General features: G+C 42.3%; 1 protein-coding gene across 1 annotated transcript; it reads left to right on the top strand.

Annotated features, from left to right (window-relative positions):
- The first annotated feature begins 1,177 nt into the window (after window positions 1–1,177).
- Window positions 1,178–20,035, top strand: LOC307263664 (TGF-beta receptor type-2-like). The gene is made up of 7 exons (XM_080044868.1): window positions 1,178–1,442; window positions 5,024–5,165; window positions 6,059–6,249; window positions 8,842–9,617; window positions 10,824–10,965; window positions 17,678–17,802; window positions 18,778–20,035. The coding sequence occupies exons 1-7, from the start codon at window positions 1,370–1,372 to the stop codon at window positions 18,967–18,969; spliced, it is 1,641 nt and encodes a 546-aa protein (XP_079900994.1). The 5' UTR covers window positions 1,178–1,369; the 3' UTR covers window positions 18,970–20,035.
- Window positions 20,036–21,349: the final 1,314 nt, after the last annotated feature.

Raw genomic sequence — 21,349 nt, 5'->3', positions numbered from 1 at the left:
TTGTTAAATGTGATCTAGTAAAGATTAATTGCGAACATTAAGCACAAATTGTATCCATATTGTTTGGAATTAAAATAACGGTCATATGTAAAGGAATTTTATGTTTTTATTTATTTATGTAGTCCTTTTTAGACCCAAATAATGTCCCGGGTCAATTTGACCCGAACAGTAGAGTCTAAAAAGGGAACATAATACAAGGGTTAAAATGTACCCATGAATGTACAGAAAATACAGATACTGAAGACAAGTTCCAGCAAGAAGCGTCTTTCTCTACACACTACACTACACTACACCTACGCTGAAACTGGCTCAACAATACATGAGCTGTTATTAAAGCTAAGCCAGCCGGTGGTGTAGGAAGGAGTGAACGTCCTGTGTGTGTGGAGAGTTATAAGCTTCGGGGTCACGGGGTCAGAACTGAAACCTGACATCACGCCTCAAGTATTCAGAGCAAAAAAGCCCATGTCTGCAAAGCCCCCGCAATAACGGGTAATTTATGGGTGTTAGAGTGGACTTAACCTCTGTGAGTCTTCAATAAAAAACATAAAAAAAAACACGACACTATGAGATATGGAGTGACTCTCACCACGTCTTATGTCATCCTTGATTAACTGTGATCCTGCCTCTCCAGAACAACACAGGAATGTGATTTAGTGACTGGGAACCAGGACACCTAAAGGAGTTTAGTGTTTAAAAAATAAAGGGGGAAAAAATTAACCATGAGCAGAGCCCAGCAAGCAGTTTTCTTTGGAGAGCCAGGCAGCAGCTCTAAATGAGATCTGAAAGGTGTGTGACTACTTTGAAGAGAATCAGGATGTTTGCTTAGTACTTGTGTAGCTTATGAGAGAGACACTTTTGGTTGGGGCTATTTTAGAGCATGTCTTTTCAAGTCTTTCTCTGCTTGCTTGCTTTCGGCTTTTTTTTTTAATGACATGGTTCAATCTTATGTGAGCCACAGGAGCATGACTGAGAAGGAGAAGAAGGAGCAGGAGAAGAGGAAGAAGAAAAGTTGAGATAGAGAGAGAGAGAGAGAGAGAGAGAGAGAGAGAGAGAGAGAGAGAGAGAGAGAGAGAGAGAGAGAGAGAGAGAGAGAGAGAGAATGTCTGTCCAACCCCTCTCTGCTCTGAAGATTTCCTGTTTCGTGAAAAGTGCACATACTGTGAGTCATATAGGGCAAGTCCTGCCTGGTCGTGTTTACTCTGCTGCTGCTGCTTCTTCTACCCCGGAGGAGCTGAGCCTGAGTGGGCGTTTGGGGAGGGGAGAGCAACAGGCGGACCGACCGATAAAAGACTGGACATTAACCCCCTTTGTAAAGGCGTCTCTTCGCTAAATTAATGAAAAAGAAGGGGAGTGTATGGTCCCTTTCTAAATGGAGCTACTTCGGTTTTCCGCTTTTTGGTGTGGAGCGATACTCTTCGCTAGTATTCTGCTCGCGGAAGCGGGTGAGTTGAACTTTTTTAACACTTGTAGCAACAGAATGTGCTGCGCGCTCGTATCACAGCCGCTAAGTGGCTACTGTACTTACAGGAGAACCGCTGAACTGTTATCTAGCGCTACTAAAGTAGACTAACTAACTGCCTCTTTTCAAAACTATAGCCCACTCGTTAGTTGTTTTTACACTGGTGTTTGGGCGGGCCTATACTAGTGTATATATCTACAACTACTTTTATTTTATTTTTTAAAGCTGAATTAATTTGATAAAACCATAAGAAAATGCCAAATTGCGCAGGTCAATGGGTCTTTTACGTTTGTCTAAGCCTACTTGATAGCACTGAGACTTTTCCTTTTAAGATATTTTTATTTTAGATTTTTCTTTTATCGCTAAGCCTTCATAAAGTTAGTTATTTTTGTATGTTAAGCAACTTTGGGTGCTCAGAAAAGCGCAATGCAATTTAGGTTATTAGGCTATTATTATTGTGCTTTCCTCAACTGTAAATCAATATCTGTTTACACTGTTAACCTAGCTGAATTCTTCAGTAGCTCTTGGGAGAACACCTGTTATAAGTGGCAGACTTTAAATTCCCCCTTCCCCCTACACACACACACACACACACACACACACACACACACACACACACACACACACACACACACACACACACACACACCCTTCAGACGGTTGGGCTTATCTCCATCTTTGATGTGCAGCCACGTTGCTAACAGGTCTAATAGCAGACCCCCTTTTCTTCAGGAAGAAGACAGTAGTTTTACCTTCATCTGTCTCATCAGACTCAGTCCCAGAGGCACCAAGTGGCTTTGGCTGCTCCTAATCCCCTCTCTCTCTCTCTCTCTCTCTCTCTCTCTCTCTTTCTCTCTCTCTCTCTCTCTCTCTCCCCCCCCCCCTCCTCCCCATCTCTGCAATTATATGTAGCCCTGGGTGACAATTACCACCATTCATCCCCTGCCATAGCCCAGCCTCCTGGGTTTAAATGACATGCTCCTTCTAATGATATAATTACTTCGGCTCAACCACCTTCCCACCACTAGCACTCGTGGCGTGGGCTATCCCCCCTTCGGTGCTGATTTTCTTCAAAACACAACCCAAAAACCCTCCGGCGGGCAAGCTTTTTAGATTGCTCTTTTGAGTAGTTTAGTGTGGATTGTGTCCAGTGTAGTATTGGGATGTTTTTTCAGTACAGGACGAGGCCAGATAAGCAATATCCTTCTGCAACATCCTGCTGTCTTCCTTGTGAAAGTATCTGACTGAGAGAGAGGCAGGAAGAGGATGTTGTCGTTCGACGTGTAGCGCTCTGGAATTTGCTGCTCTTTTTCAGCACTGACTGACTGCAGGTTGTACAGTATTTGCTGTTGCAGCGAACCACAAGGTCTAAAACCCCACCACCCCAGCAGAATTTGGGTTTGAAATGACACAGTAGGCTTTTTGTGTCTTGGATGAAGAGCACACAGGCTTTGCACAGCACCTTTTTTTTTCTCTCTCAAGTTAGCGTGAAAGTCAGGGGCAAACAGATTCCAAAACACACGTCTCCTCTCAAGAAAGTCAGACCAATTTCACTCTCACTTCCCAGTCTCACTGTGTGTGCCCATGTGATCTAAGTCTTGTCAGTGTGGTTTCATCACACACAGTGGTTAAAAAGGCTTCATCAGAAGTTAATCTTTAGACTGTAGTGCGTCAGTAGAAATTTACTTTTTTTTTTGTCTTGGTTTGGCCTCAGGTTGTGTAGGAACAGGTTGAACTTCCTGTGTGTGCAGGGACTCAGTCAGCAGCACACAGCTCAAGTGTGTTTTTTTATTTTTATTTCCTCTGTTGTTGTTTTGCTATCAGGATATCTCAGTCTCATCTTTCACTTTGTATCAGACCTGGAAGGAGTGAAGTCCTCATCTTGGAAATGTCTGTGTCACCCTCCATCTGTTTAGTCAATATCCTCACAGCAAGTGGCCTATTACATTATCTTCAACCGTACCACTTGAGGCTACATTGTGTACACTACAAACTGGTCATGTCCTAACAAAAATCATGTGTCCGTGGGAGACGCATTCTTTTCCGATGATGCTTCGACCGTGTGCGCCAGATTGTTCCTGGGAAAAATTAGAATATCCTCTTTTCAGGATTATTTCCAAACTCTTAAAGCCACATGATCCTCTTTCCACTCATACTTTTATGTGGTGGGGAGTACTCCCTTTTAGGACAGGAAAGTTGGAGAAGAGAGGAGAGATTGTTTGACTTCCTTGTTGCGCAATCCTGCCTCTCTATGCCAAACAGAGGCATGCTGCGTGTGGGTGACTTTTTATCATTAGTAGCTAGCCTCTCAGTGCAAGGACAAGCAGTGGACTGCAGTTCCAGAACATTTCTGCACGAATATCCACTCACGCACACATTTCTGTCTTTCTCCAAACACTCACACACACACTGATACATTGTGTCGCCCTCCCTTTCTTCTTGAAATGGACTGAGTAGTCACAAGGGCTGAACGATTCTTGCTTAAATGTGGATCACAATTTTTCTCTTCAAGAATTGATATCACGATTTTCTCATACAATTCTTGTTTTTTCAACAAAACAAACAAAAACACTTGGACAGCCTATTACATATAATGTAAATAAATAAAACTATAGCACCATGTCTGTTTGGACAACCAACCACTGTATTTAAAGCATCTTGGTTAAAAACATAAGCCTATACAGTGTCAACATTTTGGGCCTTCAAGGAAGAAAACTGGCAAGTTACAGCAGCTTTTACATTTTGCTTGCAAGAATGGTATTGACATTAATAGTTTGTTTTGTTTCACATGCTGTAGCTCATTGTCATTTATATAGCAGCTGGAATTGTGCCCCAGCAACAGAGGTGAAAATGTATCGTGACTTTAATGCATTGAGGAATATGAATCCAGATCACTATTTATTTATTTTTTACGATTAATTGCACAGCCCTATACTTTCTTCTTGAAGTTCATTGACAGAGTTAGTCACAACACCTTTCCTAGACGGGGGGCCCAGTCATCGGTGTGACAAATTAGAGGCCTCTCAGCGAGGACATGCAATCCGTGTCTCCTTTGTTTGTTGTTCTTGCCTGTCTGGCAGTTCTCTCCTTAGATGATTATCAAACCCACAGGCACTCATCGCACAATCCTGTCTGTCTGTCTCCGTGATATGGCTTTGCCTGCCTGCCCGCCACCGGCAAAGTCAAGTCTGAACAAGACCAAAGGAGGTGGATGACACTGCGCGCCACTACTCTTATTGTTCAGACTTCACAGGGGGAAAAAAAATCTGTCCACCCCTTTTGGGATGAATTTTTTTTTGTATTTTCTTGTGGTTATTTTTGAATATCTGCTTCTGCTTCTTGGCAAATTCTAAAACACTCCTACCCGTTTGAAAGTTTTTCCCTGCTTTTCATGCTAATAAATATCATGTATATTCCTGTTACTGATTATCATGAAAGCGCTGTTGCATTTCTTGAGTCTGTGTGTGTGTGACTGTGTTTTTGAATGAGTAGCCTGCTGAACCTGTTTTGTGCACCAAAACTCACCATCTTTCCTCTCTTACTTTCTCTCTCTCTCTTTTTCAGATGGTAATATAATGAAGATCAGAAGGCTGTGCAAGTTCTGTGATGTGCAAGCAAGCAGCTGCGCAGGTAAAGGAAACTGCAAGGTGGAGTGCGATAGAACGTCCATCTGCGACCACGAAGATGAAGTGTGTGTCAGTATCTGGTAAGCGTCCATCCATACGTCGAAAAAACACAATGGCTCGATTTCCATTCCACATTTCTGTATGAATGAAAGCCAGAGTTAGGCTGCCTAATTGTTTTAGTCATACGTGAATGACTAAATTATACTTAAGATATTCTACATCTACAAAGTAAGATGTAAAAAATAATGAGGGCACCAATGGATAGGCTTTTTTTATTCAACAGAAATTCATAATTTCCAAATGTATTCATATGAAGGGACCTTTTTCCTTGACCCTTTGTCAGTCAGCAATTTGGTGAAGACAGTTGACTGAATTATTTCAGCCCACGAGCAAACAAAGCGCCCATCAGCGTGGAATCTGACTTTCAATGTGAGAGGCAGATTTGTGTTGGTGTTAAAAGCTTAAGGCTGTGTGTGCTGCTGTTTCTCATTATATTAGCAGTTGTTGCGGGCGTGTTGTGAGCTGAGGTCAGCAGAAAGCCAACGGGACATAGACAGCAGTATACCTCTTTAAAATGTTTCTCACAGGGCTGCTCAGCAGGGTGCCTCATTTGAATATGTATATTTGTGCAGGTTCAGGGTTTTCCTGTATGTAATGTGTTTTTTCATCGTTGCAAAATCATGCTGTTTGTAAATGTGACCTCTGTATTGCAGTCATTTACATAACGCTGAGACTGTGGACTGCTGAAAGAGACTAATGTGCCATTTACAGTTACCACTTTATCACTGTGCGGCTGAAAAATTGCATTATTTGCACAACGGTGGACCTGCCATCATTGCCTTGTTACATGACAATACAGATGTCTGAAAAGGGGACTTTGTAGCCAAAAGAGTTGTGGGAACACAGGTTACGAAAATCAAACTCAATCCAGTAAATGTCAGTTTTTTTTCAATGTGTGCTTTCTCTTTCCAAGGAGGAAGAAAGATGACAACGTCACCGTGGATACTGTCTGCCACAACCCGGCTCAGAAGCTGTATGGCTTGGTCCTGGAGGATTACAACAACAGCAAGTGTGAGATGAAAGAAAGAAAGGGCATGGGCTCACAGTTCTTTATCTGTTCCTGCTCTGAGGACGAGTGCAATGAGCACATCTTTTTCAACTCCAGTAAGTTAAGACACGTATTACACCTACTACTCTCTTGATGTCCAAGAGTGTCTTACACCAATGTGTTTTGTGTTAATTGTGCCTTTTAAAATCATTTAATTATTCATCTGGCAAGATAACCTAACTTTGTTACAAAGGCAGGCTAGCTGTGTCCCTCTGATTTCAGTCTTTATGATAAGCTAAATGGCTGCTGCCTGTAGATTTACATTGTCCTTTAAGTCATAGGGCTACAATGTTACATTACTTCCTTATTAGTCTATCTTAGGCCTGTGCTTGTCGTCACACTGGTTCTTACATCTGTATAACATAACATGGTAACGTCATTGTCATGGTCGGCCTAATATTATTATGCCAGTTCCTATCAGCTTGTCATGTAAGGCGTCATGCATGAATGCTAACACGTGTGCGCTGTGTACACGCTCTCCAGATACATGATTACAAACAGGCTTTGGGAGACAGTGTCTTGTAGACTCCAGTTACAACATTGGCCCTGGAATCAGTTGTATTTTGACTACGGCATCCAGGCAGTAATAACACTGAGGTACATTTCCGCGACCTGGCTCTGTGCACAGAGAGCCAAATTGAAAGCATCTGCACAGTGCAGACCACGTAATGGAAACATTCATTTGCTTACTTCCGAGAATGTCTGTGCCCTCTCTGTAACTTCTCAGTGACTAAAATGAGACAATGTAATGAAGAAGCTCCAGCCAAAATAACAACTCCAAGGTAACAATAAACTGTCCTCACATTCTTGTTGTTAAATTATGAAGCTGGAGCAAGGATGAAGTTAGCTTAGCTTAGCATAAAGATTGGAAATATGGTGAAATGACAAGCTTGACTCTATTCAAAAGTTTTTTTTAAAGTCTGCCTACAGGCACCTATAAACCTTACTAATTAACACATTATATATAATTAACACATTATATATAATTAACAGGTTATATATAATTTGGGTGTATGTATAATTATCTGTAGTCTTCTGCGTGTTGCCAGGCAACTTCACGGTAAAGACAAGGTAAGAGAAGTCAAACAAGAGTTTTGTTTTTGTTTTGTCTGGGACTTTGCTACCTTTGTACAGAGCCTAGCTGTTCACAAACTTTTCGTGTAACTTTCAGCTAGAACGCAAGCAAGTGTATTTTCCAAAATGTCAAGCTATTTCAAATTTTAAACATTGCTTCAGTGCAGAAACTTTGACCATAAATTTGACCAGTAATTAAGGTTGTTACCAGCTGAACATTCAATATTTCATACTTTTAAGTGAGGGTTTTAGGCCAAAAGTGACAGAGTCCGGGAGGCACAGCGACAGGTTTGTCGGGGAGAAATAGCTTCTCACTCTGTGAAAATAAAAACAAACTGTCTGGGGCCATGTTAAGGATGTCAGACGTGGTTTCCTGTTTAGAAAAAAGAACCAGCAGGCATTGCTGGCAGTGCCTTCCATTCGTCCTCCTCCCTTATTGCAACCCGACTCTGCTCCTCACATCTGCACTTGCTTCTAAAATGAGTTGCATATCACCTTTTTAAGAAAATTGTGAGCACATTTCTCTACTTTGAAACTGTCGCTATTGCTATCTCACATTTTGCAACCTTAATTCTTAGTTAGATTTATGAACCTGAAGGCTGGTGATTTTAAAATGGAGAATGTTAGGAAAGTTGGGTGGCACTAGATGAAATGATTACATTTAGAACTCATCAAACTTTGGCTCAGTGGGCATTTTTTTGGTTGAGTCTGTTGTGTCTGGTAATATAGTTTTTTATAGGTCTTCTTTTATGATTGCAGCTTTAAAAAACTGGACCATAAACACAGGACAAGCATAAACTTTCACTGTTTGCCAAAACCGTAGCAGCCCCCAGACACACCACGTCCTAAATTACAAGAATGAGACACACACACACACACACACACACACACACACACACACACACACACACACACACACACACACACACACACACACACACACACACACACACACACACACACACTATAAGGAGACACAATATGTGGTCGACTGGGTCAGGGTTTGGAGCAGTTTGCCTCTGTGGCCCAGACGCTAACTTTAGCTTCCTAATGCTTATAGACATTCCACAGGGAAGGGTCAGGTTCCTCTGCAGTTCTGAGAATATGACTTTAAGCTGGATGCTTGCTGATACAATCGGCTGAGACTGGATTTGAGTTGTATTACTTGATAGTATATGAGAGGCAAATTGTTTTAATTGTGTGGTCGTTCCGAAAAAGTGATTTTTTTAATCATTTGTGTCATATATGCATGTGGGATCAACAACACCACAATAATAGTGCAAACACCATCTGCAGATCAAGATCAAGTGATAAAATGAAGAGATCAAGATCAGCTAAGAAAACGGGGTCTTGTGCTGCTGGGACTAATTTGAAACATCTGTTTTCCAAAAAGTCAAAAAATGAACTTTTTAACTTGTATTTCTTGTTTTTGTGATCCGAACAAAAAGCTGCACCACAAGCAACACTGACAGACCATCACCTTGTATAGTTTAAATTGTGTTAGAACATGTGGCCTGTACACGGCAAGCATCCTCATTCTCATCAGTCACCATTTCAATCTTCCCTTTTTTTAGACATGGATTCCCAGGTGGTGGCGGTCATCTTGGTGAGCCTGGTGCCTCTGCTGGTCATGGCTGTGTTGGTCATCACCTCCTTCTACTGTTACCGGGTGCACTGCCAGCGTAAGGCCACCTCCAGACGCAAGAAGGGCCTGCCCAGGGACTTCAGCGACGGCCACGCCATCATGATAGACGACGAGGGTTCGGACAGCAGCTCCACGCACGCCAACAACCTCAACCACAACACCGAGCTGCTGCCCATTGAATTAGACGTTCAGGTGGGGAAAGGACGCTTTGCCGAGGTCTACAAGGCCAAGCTGAAACAGGGCTCATCCGTGAGCGAGGAACAGGGCTTTGAGACGGTGGCCATTAAGATCTTCCAATACGAGGAGTACGCCTCGTGGAAGAACGAGAAGGAGATTTACTCCGACGCCGACCTAAGACACGACAATGTGCTTCACTTCCTGACAGCGGAGGAGAGGAAAGTGCCCAGACAGTACTGGCTGATCACGGCCTTCCAGCCCAGAGGCAACCTGCAAGAGTACTTGATCCACCATATTATCAACTGGCATGACCTGTGGACACTGGGCGGTTCGCTGGCGTGCGGTGTGGCCCACCTGCACAGCGACCACACCCCATGCGGTCGCTACAAGGTGCCCATAGCGCACAGGGACATTAAGAGCTCCAACATCCTGGTGAAGAGCGACCTGACCTGCTGCCTGTGTGACTTTGGCCTGGCCCTGCGCCTGGACAACGCGCTGTCTGTGGATGAGCTGGCCAACAGCGGGCAGGTAAAAAAAGCCTTTCCAATCCCTAAGTTTGAGCTTTTTATTTGATTTGTTTTACTGCTTTTGATCCCCTTTGGAGTCTAAAAAAAAAAAAAAGTAAAGAAATCATAAATCCTCTCCTGTTATACATTTTCCTGGCACCCCCCAGACGCAGGCCATTCCAAGACCTGCTATATATATAGGCTATATTTTTTTTGTTGTTGTTTTTTTGGAAGATATTTATCAGACCCTGGAAAGAGATGTGCCATCAATCAAACTTTTCATCTCTGATCCTCATCACTCAGGGACACCAATCTCTAAATGCTCTGCACTATATCTTGGCCCCTCAGATTGATATTGCTGATAGAAATAGTGTTGTAAGTGTTCCTAGGTTGTCGCTTTATTATATCCACCACAAGACAAACACTATTGATTGATTCTTAATGGACTCATTGCGCTGATGTACTTGGCCAGAGTCATATTAGATTATGTTAGGAAGATGACTCATTATGAAAAGACCTCAACCTTTGCAGTACAGCACAACACAGCACACCTAATACATTGTAATGCCATCAGTGCATTTATGAAGAGGCGCAAGTGAACACATTTTCCAAGGTGGTAATTATGTGAAGACAAGCCACATGTCTTTGAGCTCAGAACTCCTTTTTGTTTTTCCAATTATGTTTTACTTCGAACATGCTTTAATTCAGTGAAATGTGATCTGACATTTTGCTACCGCACAAAATTACAACCTGTAACTTGTTTAATGTAGTTAAAAAGCTCTTACGGCTAAAATGGTCTACTCAACTGGGCCTTTTTAACTAAACAAAAAATGTAGTCATAGTTTTGAAAAGTGGCTTAATTATGTGGTTTTCCAACTCCCCCTTAAAATGTAGCACGTTTAGGCCATACAAAACAATATAATACAAGCCCTTAAAGGTGCACTATGTAACTTTTGGTGTGACAGAAGTAAAGATTTGCTAAGGTATATTCTCAAAGCTGAATAAATAAACTTAACTCACAGGAAAATTGGAACCCTAAACCACTGTTCTGAAGTTAGAAAGCTACCTGAAAAGTTACTGTTTCACTCTTATTTACAAAAATGTTTTGTAAAGTAACTGCAGGCCCCTACTAATTGAAACAGCAAAGTGCACCTTTAATATTTACAACTTCTGTTGTGTCATTGACCTTAATGACAAAGAAATGTTTATCTCCCTGTTTTTGTCTCAGGTGGGCACAGCCAGGTACATGGCCCCAGAAGTCCTGGAGTCCAGAATCAACCTAGAAAACATTGAGTCTTTCAAGCAGGCCGATGTTTACTCCATGGCTCTTGTACTGTGGGAGATCATCTCCAGGTGTAACGCCATTGGAGGTAAGATGTGATCACAGACACATGACTGTGGATTGGAAGCCTAATTTAGCCACTTCTGATGAGAGCCGCCGGCGCTCATATTTTGTGGATATTTTAGATATATGCATGTTTACTTTTCATCCCAAATAAGTTCATCAGACCATCAGATTTAAAAACCTCCTCTGGGACCTTATCAAAACATTTTGCCTTTTTAGGTTGAGTAACTTCAGTGAACAGCTTTAAATGAATTAATAATTGATTTAAACATTACTGAAAGATTAAGTGACTCAATAAAGTCTGCAAAAACATTCTAAATGTAGATTTAGCCGACCCACTCTTATTTCATGTTGCTGTGTTGAAGGAGGCTGTAGTCACCAACACTCTTCTACATGGAAATTGTATGTGAAGGAGTTTGTGATAAACATCTGGCTCTGCCCTCTTTACAGAACACTGGGAAAACTAGTAAACAACAGGCCTGAAGTCAGTGACTTGTTCAGTGAACCCAGAGTAGATTCTGTAGATATTGGCTGTCATGGACGTTGTTAAAGACTCATGAAAGATGGACTCCTAAAAGAAGGTTTGACATCTTGGAAAAATCACTTTCTTGCCAACAGATGAGAGGATTGATACCGCTCTCTTAGCGTAGTCTAGCTTAGCATAAAGCCTGGAAACAAGGGGAAACGGCTAGCCGGGGTTATGTCCTAAGGTAACAATATCCACCTACCAGCACACATCTAAGGTCGAGACTCACTGAGTAGTGCAATCATCTTGAGGTTGCCAGGCAACCAGCACAGACTCTATAAAGTCATTGCCTACGGCCGAGACAGTCCAGCACCAAACCCTTCCTGTAAAAGCACAACTTCACAGACAAACATGAGAGTGCTATTGATTGTCTCCTCTAGCTCTCAACAAGACGGCAAATAAGCATGTTTCCAAAAATGTCTAACTGTTCCTTTAATCAGTGCTCCACTCTGCTGCCCTCAGCACCAACCTTTTTTAACATGATCGATTGTGTTCACCTTGTTGTGGTCGCATGCTTTAAACATGATATTTCCGACTGCATTGCTAATAGCACGGTGGCCCCAGTATACACACAGTAAACATCAATGGTGACCTTTAGTTAATAATAGAGATAACCGCATTTTCCTTGGTAAATTAGAGATTAGCCTTGGCCACTGAGTGTATAGGAAATCAATAGTAGCACTGATAGATGAAACTCCCTTCGGGGGCCTGAGTAAATATCCTCAGAAATACTGTAAAAAGAAAAATTGCCTCCACCGCTCGCCTGACCTCTGAGGAATACGAGGAACATTGACGATTTACCAATTAGGGGCGCAGTGACCAACTCCACCTCTAGGCCGCTTACTGGATATGTGTGTGACACTGTGTGAGACAGGACTTATAGTGTGCGTCGCCCACCACCCATTCATCACTGTGGGAACAAAATCTAAAAGTGTCAAACGCGCAATCTGTCTTGTGGAAGTCTCAAGGATCAGCCTTCACTTTACTAATGTTCCGTTACTCGTGTTTGTCATTCTGTTGCGAAAACAAGGCCAGGATATGTGCAAATAATAGAAGTGGGTGATTATCTGAAGGCAAACCACGGGGCAGTATATTTCATGTTGACACTGGGCTGTTTGTTTTCACTTCCCTTGAGTGTCTCTGTGGTCCAGTTTGTTTCTGTGTCTGCTCGTGTCTCCATTGTGTCAGGGGCAAGTGATTGAAAGCCGGGTTTGGGCATGAACGCTCCAACTTTGGCGTTTTCCTGTTGTTGCCCCCCTTGCGATCTTCCCATGAGGCCTCCCGAAGTGTATCGCACAGTTACGCCGCCCGGGAGTCCTCTTAACAGAATAACATGGCTGGTCATGAGTGACCCATAATCTTCCTTTGCTTTTCCCTTTTCCCTTTTCCCAGCCCCAGGAATATGTGCTCCCAGTGGGTACACCTTTTGAAAAGAAAATAGACCATTTCCTGTTTTTGTGAAAGAGAGCACAGACCCCAAGACGCACTGTTCTTACAGTGCGGTGGTAAGTTTGGGATGTCTCCTTTTTTATACGAGGAAGTTGTGCGGTCTCACGAGAGTGTAGACAGGATACATGTTGGTAGAGATGGACTAAACAAATCCAGGCTCTCTGGATAAAGGTTAGCATGGCTTCAATGGGTTTCCTCTTGAGGGACAAAAGATTTATTCATTTCATCCCACTCATCCACCTCCGGCCGTTTCATTCATTTCTGAGTTTATTTTTAAGATCTCAACAAACAAAAAAATAATAATAATTCCGGGTGTCCTTGCACAGAAAAACTCTCTCATTTTTCCTCTTCTAGACTTTCAGCTCAGTATATCTACACCCTGCCCCTCTCTCTCTCACTCTCTCTGTCTTATTCTTCCCGCCCTAAGGCAGGTGAGGCAGCAGTTAATTACTCTCTCATTGCACCGTGACACTGTAGACAGCCATCCAGCTCTACTCATGCCGGCACAGACAGACAAGGACAGGCTAGCGTAGATTTATATGGAGAGAGAAGTGAAGCAGAGGGGTTCCAGTCCTATGGACCAGAATAGGGACTGTAGATAGTAGCAGCTGGAATAGTTTGTGTGTTTACATCTTCTGTTTACGTCTAACTTTCTGTAGCACATTAAGACCAAAAACGAAGTAGACTCTCTCATGCATGCAAGGTTCAAACGTTGTACAAGCACAGACAGCCTCCCACCTCGATAGACCCAGAGGAAGGTGGAACAAATAAGCTTCTTAAATGAGATGCAGCATTTAGTTCTGCTTCACTGGAAGTGTGAAGATTTCCTTGCAGATAATATGCTGGCAGAGATCTTGTATTGATTCTGGAATCGGAGCACCATGAGAGTAAAACTGATGTGTTTACGGAGCGCACACACAGAGAGCTTCATGCTTTCACACTGCTGCTGGTCTTCTGTTGTTCTGGATGTTGCCAAGTTGTCCCAGGGGGTCAGTGAGTCACCAATGGCGTCTGAGAACTCACCTCACTGGAGACATACTATGAACACATGTGCACTGCACACACATGCCGGAATCATCAGAGTGACGTGTGTGTGTGTGTGTGTGTGTGTGTGTGTGTGTGTGTGTGTGTGTGTGTGTGTGTGTGTGTGTGTGTGTGTGTGTGTGTGTGTGTGTGTGTGTGTGTGTGTGTGTGTGTGTGTGTGTGTGTGTGTGTGTGTGTGTGTGTGTGTGTGTGTGTGTGTGTGTGTGTGTGTGTGTGTGTGTGTGTGTGTGTGTGTGTGTGTGTGTGTGTGTGTGTGTGTGTGTGTGTGTGTGTGTGTGTGTGTGTGTGTGTGTGTGTGTGTGTGTGGCCATGGTGTGATCCGAGATCTGCCAGGCAAGAAGACAAACGGCATCTGTCATGTCTGCCATCACTTTGCTTTCTTCATCTTCCAAGACTCAAAAGACAAAAGAAGAGGAGTTAGAGTGAGAGGTCAATACACCTTGGCAGAGAAGGAAAAGCTGCCTTCAAAGCTCAGGCCTGTGTTTGTATTTTTAAAATGTCTCTCCTGTATAATTTAGCTGGTCCAGATTTAGGGCTTGGAAAGACTACGAGGGCGTTCCTGGGGCGGGTGGGGCTTTGTAGACTAGAGGGATAATAGTGGAGTGGTGTTGAATGTGGAGCTGCAAACGGAGAAATGCCTTTCAGTCCCTGGAGGGAGAGAGAGGGCGAGACTGAAGAGGAGGAGAGGTTAGGGCAGCTGCTCTCCAGATGTCAAACCATCAGGGCCTGAAAGGGTCTGGTATGTGTGTGTGTCTGGGGTTTAACGTAGTCCACAATAGGGCACCAATTTTTGGATTTCAAACCACTTCATCTTGGATGAATTGGGGGACAAAATGTGTGTGTGTGTGTGTGTGTGTGTGTGTGTGTGTGTGTGTGTGTGTATCCAATTTGGTTTCACTGATGTTGCATCCACTGTGAGCCGAAATAGCTATTTGGTCTTCTTTAATGGGGTTAGGCGAAGGTTAGGCATGTATCAGCTATAGTTGATGGAAGGATAGAGCCATATGTCCTAAAATGGAGCTCTGCAAGCGTTTAATATACAGACATACATCTGTACCAAATGACTTTAACAACCTGTGAGGAACACAAACAAGTGTCACAGCCACCGTGGCCTAATGAAAACCAGCAGAGGCGGTGGCTGGGAGTAGTGGATTAGTCAGGCTTTCGGTCACAGACTCAGACCGACTCTGGGAAAGACAGGATGTTATAGTGATCACATTACTAATTTATTTCCAAGTACATGTTTGAAGCTGTGTGAGGATCTGTTTTTTTCCTGCATTATTTTTCGTGTTTGAGGTTGAGGATTTCATTTTTATTTTAAATTTTTTTTCAATTTTAAACGCTTTGTTGAATCTTAATTAGACAGAAATGTTATTAATTTGGAACGGTAGAAGGCTAAGAATATCAAATGAAATGTCATATGCCGGTATGGATTATTATGCCTGCTTTCAACTTTGCTGCAATCATTTAGGATGGTTTATTTTTTCTCTCTTTCCTTTTCATTTTGGTCCTGTTTGGCTTGATATACTGCATTTGATTCTGAACCATTTGATATTGAAGCATTGACATTTGAGCTCAATGCTATCTAGTCTATGTGCAAGGGCCATAAAGAAAACGATCAAAGGTTAATCAGTGACAAAGCTATAATTGGTTGGGATGGTTGAAGTGCAGCAAGTGGTAAATCCCTCAAAGACATGACATAGGCCATATGGTCCAGTAGCCGTGGATACATGACTCTACCGCCATGGATGTATATCACACAAAGGTCCTTGAAGGGGTGGACATTCATTGAAAGCTGTTCCCAGTCTACAGCCAATGTGAACGAAATTTCTCTTGGCTGCAGATTCCCAGACAGACAGTGTCTACAGGTCCGACAAATGCAATTGGGAAAAAAATACATTAATAAGGATGAAATATGTGCTAGCTTTGCAAAAATCCACATCACTGCATGTCAGCTGTCGTAGGAGACAATAGTCTAAGTTCCTCATTGTTACCGCGCTGAACTTTTTTATATTGCTGCGCAGAAATCTTGTAAATTTGCAGTGTGGGACTTTTGCAAACCACAGCATTCCTCCCTCGCCCTGTGTTGTGTTTTCAATAGCTTTTGCTGGTCCAGACTTTAATTTAAGGTTTGCCTGGGGGGGAAAAACACCTTTGCTTTTTAGAGAAGGATTGGCCAATCCCTCCATCCTGGAATACACACTTTTGTTTACGCTGCAACGTGGCCAGCAGTGTGATTCATATATTTTCTACCCATTGTTTGGAAATGAACACATAAACATGTTTGCCCAACATGTTAACAAAGTGGATTTGCAGTCCTGGACACAGTTATGCACTCCCCCTGGACCTGTCAAAATAAAAAAGGAGAATCATCTGTCTCCTTTACTCTTAAATACCAACTGTTGGTTGGGTGGGGCTATGTTTAGCCTTTCATAGCAAACGCAGTGGAACTTTGCTTTGCGTAATCAAAAAGGAGGGCTCAGTCTCTCTCAAGAGGCCTCTATTGCATTTGTCTGTTTCCCAGAAGCCTCCATTCCTGTCTGTGGGCTTCATAACTTCCTCTAATCTCTTTTTCACATGTCATAGAAAGAGTGAAATGTGAAACGGGTTTATCCTTCAAACCGTGTACACACTAAGAAGTGGAGGGTCTATTCCAGATGGAGATCTTTTCATTTGTGACATTTTGCCATATATGGTATGTAGTCAACATCCAATACCTGTCAGCTGACTAGACACCTGACCGGCCGGGTCGCTCCGGTGCTCACTGACCCACGCTGCCACTGCTTTGCTCAAGTTGTGTAAAGTCTGTGGAATTCAAAAGCTGACAAATCCGCCTGATTAGAAAAAGTTGAAATCGGGTGTCTTTGTTTCTTCTTTGTTTTTAAGGCTTCTTTCTGTCTTTGCCGAGGCATTATTTATTGTGGAATATCTCGTGATTCTCAAAGTGCTGTTTCATCTCGTGGTCATTTTGTAATCATTGGGAAAAATCTGCTCGAGCTAATTATTTACTTGAGCATTCTTCACACAGTTGGTTGCCTCCTCATCAGGCTTTTTCCTTATCGCGATGGATTTTCTTAAAACTTGTGTTTTCTTAACGGAGGCCTTCCACGCTGCTTTAAAAACCAATTGGAATTAGATTTGTTGTTTCACTCCAAGGATCATTTATGTTAGATAAACTTTCTTTTGAAGACTCTTGACCCGCAGTTTATTTTTCCAGACCATATCCCCCACGTCCCAATGCTTTGAAATCTTGCCCTGAGCAAACTCATCTGGTAAATTGCCTTTGACAAGCACACTCTGGATTGTGTTGTGTAAAGAGAGCCTGACACAAAGCCAGAGCTGCGTTTGGTGAGATACTTTTAAGCCCCTTGAAGCTGAGGGGGGAAATGTGATAATAATAAGTGTTTCTCTCCGTCGGCCTACATTATCAGCAGTACAGGATTCTTTTAGTTCTTTGTGCTGCTCCGGTGCTATTTAAAGTTTGTCAACCTGCGGTACTAATTCAGAGCACACAGTGAATCCTTTGAGAGGTGTGTTGTTGATGTGTGCACTGCTGGGGCCCTGCCATCTTGATCTAGTCTATTCAACAGAGCTCTATCTTTAGTAAATGGGTAGCATCTTAGAGTTTACTGCTGGAATAAAACAACCAGAGTTCACCAGTTTGATAAGGTCACAAGCTAATTCTTTCTGTACATGTTTCTTGTTTGTGTGCGTGCAGAGGTGAAAGAGTACGAGCCACCGTTTGGTAACCTGAGGGAGCACCCTTGTGTGGAGAGCATGAAGGACAGCGTTCTCCGAGACAGAGGACGACCTGAGATCCCCGACAGCTGGATCAACCACCCAGTAAGAGACAACACAAATACACAAACTGATGCTGCGTTAAAACCTTCTCCTTAATGTTAATACTAGTGTCTTACAGTACTATTTTTAGTATTATTTCATACATAACCCCAATCAGTCTCTACTTTTGTGTTCTCACAAAAAAAAAGTTCAGCCCTTCAAAGATTGCTGAATAAATTTGGACTAAATTGGGTTTTATTTCGGGTTTTTTGTCTCCATGGCACATAAATTAGTTAGCATTACTCACATTCAACTAAGGCTTAAGCTGTTTTACAACATGCATGTCTAAGCGTGATTTTGAGCGAACTGCAGAAAGAACAGCAACTGCCATGGCAGAAGCTAATGGGGAATCGGTAAAATAAATAATAGTTATCATTGCATCAGTAATTAAAAAACAATGTTGGCAATTGTGGCAATTTGGTTAAAGCAGTTCCTACCTTCTATTAAAAATACCCAGTTGAGTTTGTTTTTTTAACCTCTGGGAGCAACATAGGGCAGGTTGTTTATGTGTGGAGTGGATCCTTGTTTGTTCGTCTAGTGCCCACTTTTTAAGATTCCATAATTTTTTCCACCCAAATGATATCAATGAGGGTGGGTTTAATGTACAATGTAATGCAGGGTGACAGCACCATTAACCACATTCACTAAAATAGTCATACAGTAGAAACAAAAACTCTGAAGGAAAGATGTATTGCAGGACTGTTGTGCTGTTGTATTAGTTTCGGGTATATGTGTAGGTATATGTGTACCTAACAACTTGCAACTGAATGTATAATTCTTTCACATCTTACTCTATTCATGTTACTCCCTTTTTTTTTGTTTTCACTCCTAGAAAGCACACGCTAGTAACAGACACAGATTGAAATGCACATAAACATTCATAGTTTCAGCTTGAGGTAATGAAATGCTGTCAGACTTTCCCTGTAGTCTCTGTATTATTGGCTGATGTGTATGTGTGCTCCACCACTCCCCCTGCAGGGCATCCAGACGGTGTGCGCCTCCATAGACGACTGCTGGGACCACGACCCCGAGGCCCGTCTCACTGCACAGTGTGTCGCCGAGCGCTTCTACGAGATGGAGTTCCTGGACAAGCTGTCGAAGCGTTCTGACTCGGAGGAGAAGATCCCTGAAGAAATCTTAATGGTGGATGAGAAGTTCAGCTCAATATAAACACTGCCCCCACCAGGCTGGCAGAGGAATTGCAAGCCAAGCAGCTATATATTATACAGTATATAAGAGAGCAAGAGATTCCAGTGGATGCATTGGTTTTTTATGCTCTGGGTTCTTCAGAAATGTGTGACAGAACGGAGGAGGAGCAAACTGGAAAAAAAATCATGTAGGTGATACAGAACTGATACCAAAGATGGACTTCCTTATATAGCCTACAGATCAGGACCAACATGCATATAAAAGCCCCAGTGCCCGACTTTTGTCTTTTCTTCTTCATGCGCCAAAGACTGGAACAAGTCAATGAACAAAGAGGAATAAGATGGCATTTTAAAGCTTTTTAACCAAACACTATATGCACTTTATCAATCTATGCACACCAAATGATATATATTCAGTGCCTTTTCTTGTTCTGGCGATACCTTTCAGGTTAAGGAAAATAAATAGACAGCACTTATTTAGAAAAGAGGGAGGGGTGGGGGGTTAAAGGGAGCATTGTGAAATACTAAGTCAGTTAACACTAATATCCCCCTTATAGTTTATTTGACTGCGTACTTAAATGTTTTCCTAGGTAGCCCAGTGGCCTTGGATTAGACGCCAACGTGCCTGGATGAGAATGCAACTAAAGATTCAAGTAGCAGGTATTGTGGCAATCAGAAAAAACATCAGCAAAGAAACCCATCCAAGGCCGTTATCTGCAGGGAAAGCTGATATAATATCTAAAAGACTTTGAATCATGAAATACAGCAAAATCACCATGAAAGCAATGAGGGAACAGATTTATACTGCGTGTGTGTTTGCATGTGTGTTTGTATGTGTGTAATACTCAGAGGACTCCGATCCAAAAAGATAAATATGTGTCTGTTTATTCTGACAAAGAGATTATATAGGAATAGAGATATGTATATACAGTACTTAAACTGAATATTTCAGCCCGCTGCCTATACGCTATAAAAAGCTAAACTTGTTTTGTTATAGAAAAGGGAATTCTGATCCAGGGGTCAGACAAGGATCTATATCAAAGTTTTAGTATTAAAAGTGTAAAGCCATTATTAAACGTGTGACAGTACTCATCGTGTCTACTTGGTGTTTTTTGCTTTATACTTTAAAGAGGACCTATGATGCTTTTTGACTTTTATGACCTATAAACGTTGTTATGTTGATTCATAGTCATGCTTAACCATACTAAATTATCAAATAATGACTTACATGCATTTCGACGTATTGCCTGCTGACCGTCTGGGGTGTCTGTGCAGAGCACTAAACACTATTCTAGCCAGTCGAGAAGTCACGTCTTCAAAGCGGTCTACCCTTTCATAATTTGTGACGTCGCATAAAAATTTGTGACGTGACCACGCGGATGTTTCCATGTATGGTAATGCTGTCACTTCCCTGTTCGCGTCTGCCTCGCGCCCTTATAGGTCCATGCTCGCGCTTCCCGCCACTGAAAGTGTTCCGGAAGGAAGGTAACCAATCACAACGGAGTGGGGTTTGCAGGAGGGGGGGGGAGGGTAGCGGAGATGGCCGATGCACAGGCGGAGGGAGCGGAGATTGCCGAAGCACACACACTCAAGTGTTCACAGGACGTGCTGGATCGCCAAAATAAGAGAAAGAGCTTCCCGAAAATCTACATAGTTTTTTGTGATGTGATTCGTGTCAGGTTGCTCTATAGCAGTGTAAAACAAGAAATTAAAACCAGAAAAGTAGTATAATAGGTCCTCTTTAAAGGTGCTCCGAGGAACTTTCAGCTTTTGTTCCTTCTTGCACCCCCTTTGGACAAAAGCGGTAGTGGTTTTTACTATGCCGGCTATAGTTCCAGGGTGAGGGATCCATGACAAAGGCATTAAGAAAACTACATTAAAATAGCATTCTTTGCACTGATTGTCTCGTTTGCATGTACATGTAATTTATGATCATCAGAGGAAAAATTAGACTGTTTCAGAAATATTTAAAAGTTCCTCGTAGCACCTTTAACCTTTGGCGACAATTAAATTATTCCCCCAAGAGTTTAATATGTGATGACATCAAACAGGTCTGTGTAGCTTTTAATAGCATTCAGTGCTAGTTTTGATTCACCAGACCTTATGGTTAAGTCTCCGCTATTCAGTGGTAGTGGGATGATTATTCAATACAGTACTAATACAACAATATATATATGTTAAAGTTCCAAGGCCTACATTTTTAGATCTTAAAAATACAGTATCAAAGTAAAAGAGCTGCTACTGCAGAAAAACAGCCCCTGTGCATTGTAATACATCATATTATTAAATCATCAATACTGATGCATGATCGGTGTGTAAGCAAAGATGTAATCATAATCTATCACAAGGGCTCTGGCTCCTGTGGGTTGCCAAGCTCATGATCCTGATCATAAAATCATGAT

This window comes from Ammodytes marinus (assembly GCF_949987685.1).
Source record: "Ammodytes marinus genome assembly, chromosome: 17".
Classification (NCBI taxonomy): Eukaryota; Metazoa; Chordata; class Actinopteri; order Uranoscopiformes; family Ammodytidae; genus Ammodytes; species Ammodytes marinus.
Note: the sequence above shows the minus strand (reverse complement) of the source record. Positions and strands in the feature narration are given on the sequence as shown.